A 4,726-nucleotide genomic window follows, 5' to 3' on the forward strand; every position below is an offset into this window, starting at 1 on the left:
AAAAAAAATCACACATGAGCACAGTAGGTGGAGGTACGCACTAAGTCAGCAACTTGCCAATAAACAACAAGAACTTGTACTTAAGTTCAGTTAAACTTTGTTTTAATTTTAATATATCCTTCCCTTTCCGTGTGTATCCGTTTCACACTCTTGATATTCAAGAGTAACTCTTTCATTGCTGTGACTCAAGAACAAGACAGCCAGAGGGTTTAATGTATGAGCCTGCTGTGCTCTGTTTTTCTGATGCCACCGGGATGGGCTTGGGCCCGTCAGCTGCTTGTTTTGTACTTTTATAATATACTAACAACCAACAAAAGCACAGGTGATAATGATAAAATGTCACAGTGAATCAAAGCTCATGCATCACAAGTAGCTCTTCCACAAGCTGAAGTAAATATACATTTATATAGAAGGTGCAGTTTGTCATTCACACAAATAATAAACACCATCATGGTAACGACATGATAAAATAATGTAATAAGCATTCGTATAACATCAAAATATGTAACATAAACCCTATGTTCAGAACTGATAAGGGAAATAAAGAAATAAAGAGAAGCAGTAAATTCAATTACCCATCAATGTTGAGTGCAAGAAAGAGATTTGTGGAAGTGTTTATTAATGCCTGACATTTTCAGGATGTCCCATTAGATTTATTAGTTTTTCATAGTAAGGGAACTCAATTAACAGCCATTTTTACATTAGTTTACCTGTAACTAATTTTTTTTTTTTTTTTTTTTTAACCGTGCATTAACAATTTACCCTACATAAATTAGAGTGTACGGTGTTCCCCTAGACACATTTAAAGGTAAAAAAAAAATTGTTGTTGTGTTTATACAATCTCTCAACCAATGGTGATGCTGCAAAAGAAAGAAAGAAAGAAAGAAAGAAAGAAAGAAAGAAAGAAAGAAAGAAAGAAAGAAAGAAAAAAAAGAAAGAATAGAAAATAAGAAAAGTCTTAAAATGGGCTTCATTTTTTAATGCAAAATATTCTTTTCACACATATTTTTGACAACCAGGCTTTTTAGGAAATAATAATATACAAACTCAAGAATTACCTTGGTTTAGAGGTTTTGCTAATATGAACTGGTCAAAACTGAAGTCACACTGTCAAAACTTTTTAACACAATCCGCAAAACTGTTAATCATTTTTCTTTTTTTCACACACAATGCCTTCAGTGACCACATCTGCATGAACTCTTGTCATTTGTACTCCATCACCTGTAAAACGCTAAATCTGCAGCACATTTTTCAGACTCTAGCACTGCTTTCAAAACTGTAAAATTATGTGCATTTCTGCAGTAATAAAATTCAACTTTAACAGAACACAAAACACTGCAGTAGGCACATAATTCAAAACGAACTGTCTTTGTATTTAATTTGGAAAACACTTAAAACACTATACTGTAAATATTAATTTGATGGATTGTGTGTAAAAGTATGATGCAACTTTTTTTGAATAGTTAAAGTTTTAAAAATGAAAAAACAGAGAGTTTAAATAAATTTTGCATTTGTAAATGTAACATTTGTTTAGGAAAACAGTCAATAGGCCTATAATAAAATAAATTACTCCTCATAAATGATTAATAATTAATACAATTATTAGTTATTCATCTTAAAATAAATAGTTAATGTCCAGCATACAAATATTTTAAACACCTATTATATGTGACTCTGGAGAACAAAACCAGTCATAAGTAGCGCAGGTATATTTGTAGCAATAGCCAACAATACATTGTATGGGTCAAAATTATAGATTTTTCTTTTATGCCAAAAATCATTATCATTCCTATCGTAATATATCAAAACTTAATTTTTGATTAGTAATATGCTTTGCTAGAAACTTCATTTGGACAACTTTAAAGGCGATTTTCTCAAGATTACGACTTTTTGCATCTTCAGATTCCAGATTTTCAAATAGTTGCATCTCAAAATCGTCAATGAAAGCTTATTTATTCAGCTTTCAGATGGTGCATATATCTCAATTTAAAAAAAAATGACCCTTATGACTGGTTTGTGGTCCAAGGTCACATATATGTACAAACACTGCATTAAAATAATCTTAATTAAAAAAACAGAAAGTTTAAATAAATTTTGCTTTTGTAAAAAAAAAAAAAAAAAAAAAAAAAAAAAAAAATCAATAGGCTGACAATACAATTAATTAATCTCCAAATCCTCTTCATAAACGATTATTAATTAATAAAACAATAAGTTATTCATCTTTAAATAAATAATTAATATTTTCGACACCCTGAGTGAACCGCATACAGAATAGTGCAGCTGTAAAACTACAACCCCCATATGGCGAAAGCTGTAATGTCCCGGATACAGAGAGCGCCGGAAGAGAAGCAGGTGTCTGCCTTGGCCATCTTGAGCTGTTGCTCGAAGCCTCGAAGAATCGGAGGATATTCCCGTTGTTGGGGCGCCATCATGCCGGGGCATCTGCAAGAAGGCTTCGGTTGCGTCGTGACCAATCGGTTCGACCAGTTATTGGATGACGAATCCGACCCGTTCGAGATATTAAAGGCGGCCGAGAACAAGAAGAAAGAAGCGGCCGCGTCAGGCGCCTCGAAGACGGCAGCTCAAGCCGCCAAACAGCCGAAGAAAGAGTCCCAGAAAGACAGGAAAAATACAGCGCAGGACAAGAAAGAAGAAACCCAGGCCCCCGTGTCGCTTAAGAAAGAGGGTATGTAGAAAACAGTCCTAAATATCAGCTGTGTCTCAAAAAAAATAGAAAGCCTAGATAGCATATTTGGAGATTGTAGACCCACTCAAAACCATAAACGCGGTAAAAACTGCTGGAGTGAACCCTATAAGCGCACCAAAGGTTGAGTTCTTGAATCGCGCGCATGGTGCCTATAATGCTGTCTAGGTAACGTTAGGCAGCACAGTAGGTTAAGAGACAGAGAAGTCAACATGAACAACAACAGCCTGCTCACGTTACCAGTGTTGATTAATGTTCACTAACATTGTGTTTGTGTGCGAGATGCGCCCAGAGATGTTTTATTAAACCGTTTCCTTCCTCTGACATGTCAACATTACTATCCGATCTCGATTTGATCATCTTCACTTTCTTCATAACTGCGTAGCTGCTTTAGCCACATGCTAATCTGCTAACGTTAGCTTTATTAGGATATTCTGTGATTAGCATCTGGTGCTGGTTTGCACATGGAGGAAACAATGGCGTGTTTTGATGTTATGCAAACATGGAACTAACGTTAGGAGAGCACTGTCAGTTTTGTTTTGTAAGGCGTGCAGTGACGGATACATGGAGTAACGTTAACTCACACAGTCTAGTGGTTTTAAATGTAGTTGACCAGGTTGAATACTCTCTTTATGTTTTCATATTTGATGTCGTCGAGATTTGTGATTTGTTTAAATGACAAAATAAATGTAACCTGGTGCTTTAAAGTCTGAGGCAGTAACTGAAAATGCATCTTCAGACATCACTAGAGTTGACTGAAATTAAGTTTTAATATATATACGGTAGGAAATTTACAAAATATGTTCATGGAACATGATCTTTACTTAATATCCTTATGATTTTTGGCATGAAAGAGAAATCTATCATTTTGACCCATACAATGTATTGTTGAATATTTCTATAAATATACTCCAGTGACTTAAAGACTGCTTTTGTGGTCCAGGGACACAAATGCTTAAAATTGGAAGTACTTGTAGGAGGCTTTTGTGAGACTGTTTTATGCGTATTTTGAGTATGTTTTCTGACCTGTAATAAGTGCACAGATTTGGATAAGAGTATTTATTTGCTAACTGTGTCCGATTGGTGGAAGTACTCTTTGAGTGACACGCAGCAGTCAGATATTAATGCTCTAGTTTTGTTCTGAATGAAATGTGATTAAATCAACTCACAACTCACACTTCACAGGTTCTCGATGTGTTTTAACGAGCGTCTGCGTATCTGTTTTAGGGATGAGGAGGGTTGGCCGGAGGCCGGAGCAGCAGGGTCAGGTCAGTTCCCAGCACCAGGGAGGTCAAGGAGAGGCTCGGCCCGGCGACAGACGACCCGAGAGACGCCCTCCTCGTGAACGACGCTTTGAGAAACCAGCTGAAGAGAAGCCAGAGGGGGGAGAGTTCACTGGGGACAAGTGAGGGTTTGGTTTAAAACAAAACTGACAGCATTAAGACTGACACAATCACTCAACACTTGACCAAATTCCAAGAATCTGTCTTTCAGTTTATGCTGTTGATGTGCAAACAAACCTTTACTAACACATTATTTGTAATGTGTCTTCTTTTTTTGTTTTGTACTTTCTCACTTTGATGAGAAACAAGGTTGCGCTTTTAAATTTAGTCTCAACGAGCAAGAAAAAAAGAACGGGTTGTGTACAATATTGCTGTCCTTTGGTAAATGTTACATGGTTTTCAATATCTATCGCGTGTTAGTCAGCTAGAAAGAATAACTCTAGAGAGGAGCAGTTTGCTAAATATATGCACTTTATTTATCGTATTCATAAATGTCTCGTTTATTTTATGTTTGAAAGAATCTGTTGTTAAAGCAAGACAGACACGGTTTAGATTCCAACAAAGAATTGGGGGTTGACACATTGTTTCAATACATCATTAAGTGCAATTTAAACATTTGTGTAAAAAGTTCTTGTTTTGAGTTTTAATTGTAGTACCTAAAAATGATATCAGTTTAATTAAAACTTTAATATTATAGTAGTGCACATCTGATTGGGTTCTGTGTATCATGCATAGCATT

At 35.6% G+C, this 4,726-nt stretch overlaps 1 protein-coding gene across 1 annotated transcript in view; it reads left to right on the forward strand.

Moving 5' to 3' along the window:
* Positions 1 to 2,319: 2,319 nt before the first annotated feature.
* serbp1b (SERPINE1 mRNA binding protein 1b) overlaps positions 2,320 to 4,726 on the forward strand; it is a 17,883-nt gene continuing 15,476 nt past the window's right edge. Inside the window, exons 1-2 of the mRNA XM_059502497.1 lie at positions 2,320 to 2,686; positions 3,932 to 4,109. Of these exons, the coding sequence (XP_059358480.1) occupies positions 2,431 to 2,686; positions 3,932 to 4,109 (434 nt within the window). The 5' untranslated portion in view covers positions 2,320 to 2,430. The remainder of the gene's footprint in view (positions 2,687 to 3,931; positions 4,110 to 4,726) is intronic.

Source organism: Carassius carassius, chromosome 20, assembly GCF_963082965.1.
Source record: "Carassius carassius chromosome 20, fCarCar2.1, whole genome shotgun sequence".
Classification (NCBI taxonomy): Eukaryota; Metazoa; Chordata; class Actinopteri; order Cypriniformes; family Cyprinidae; genus Carassius; species Carassius carassius.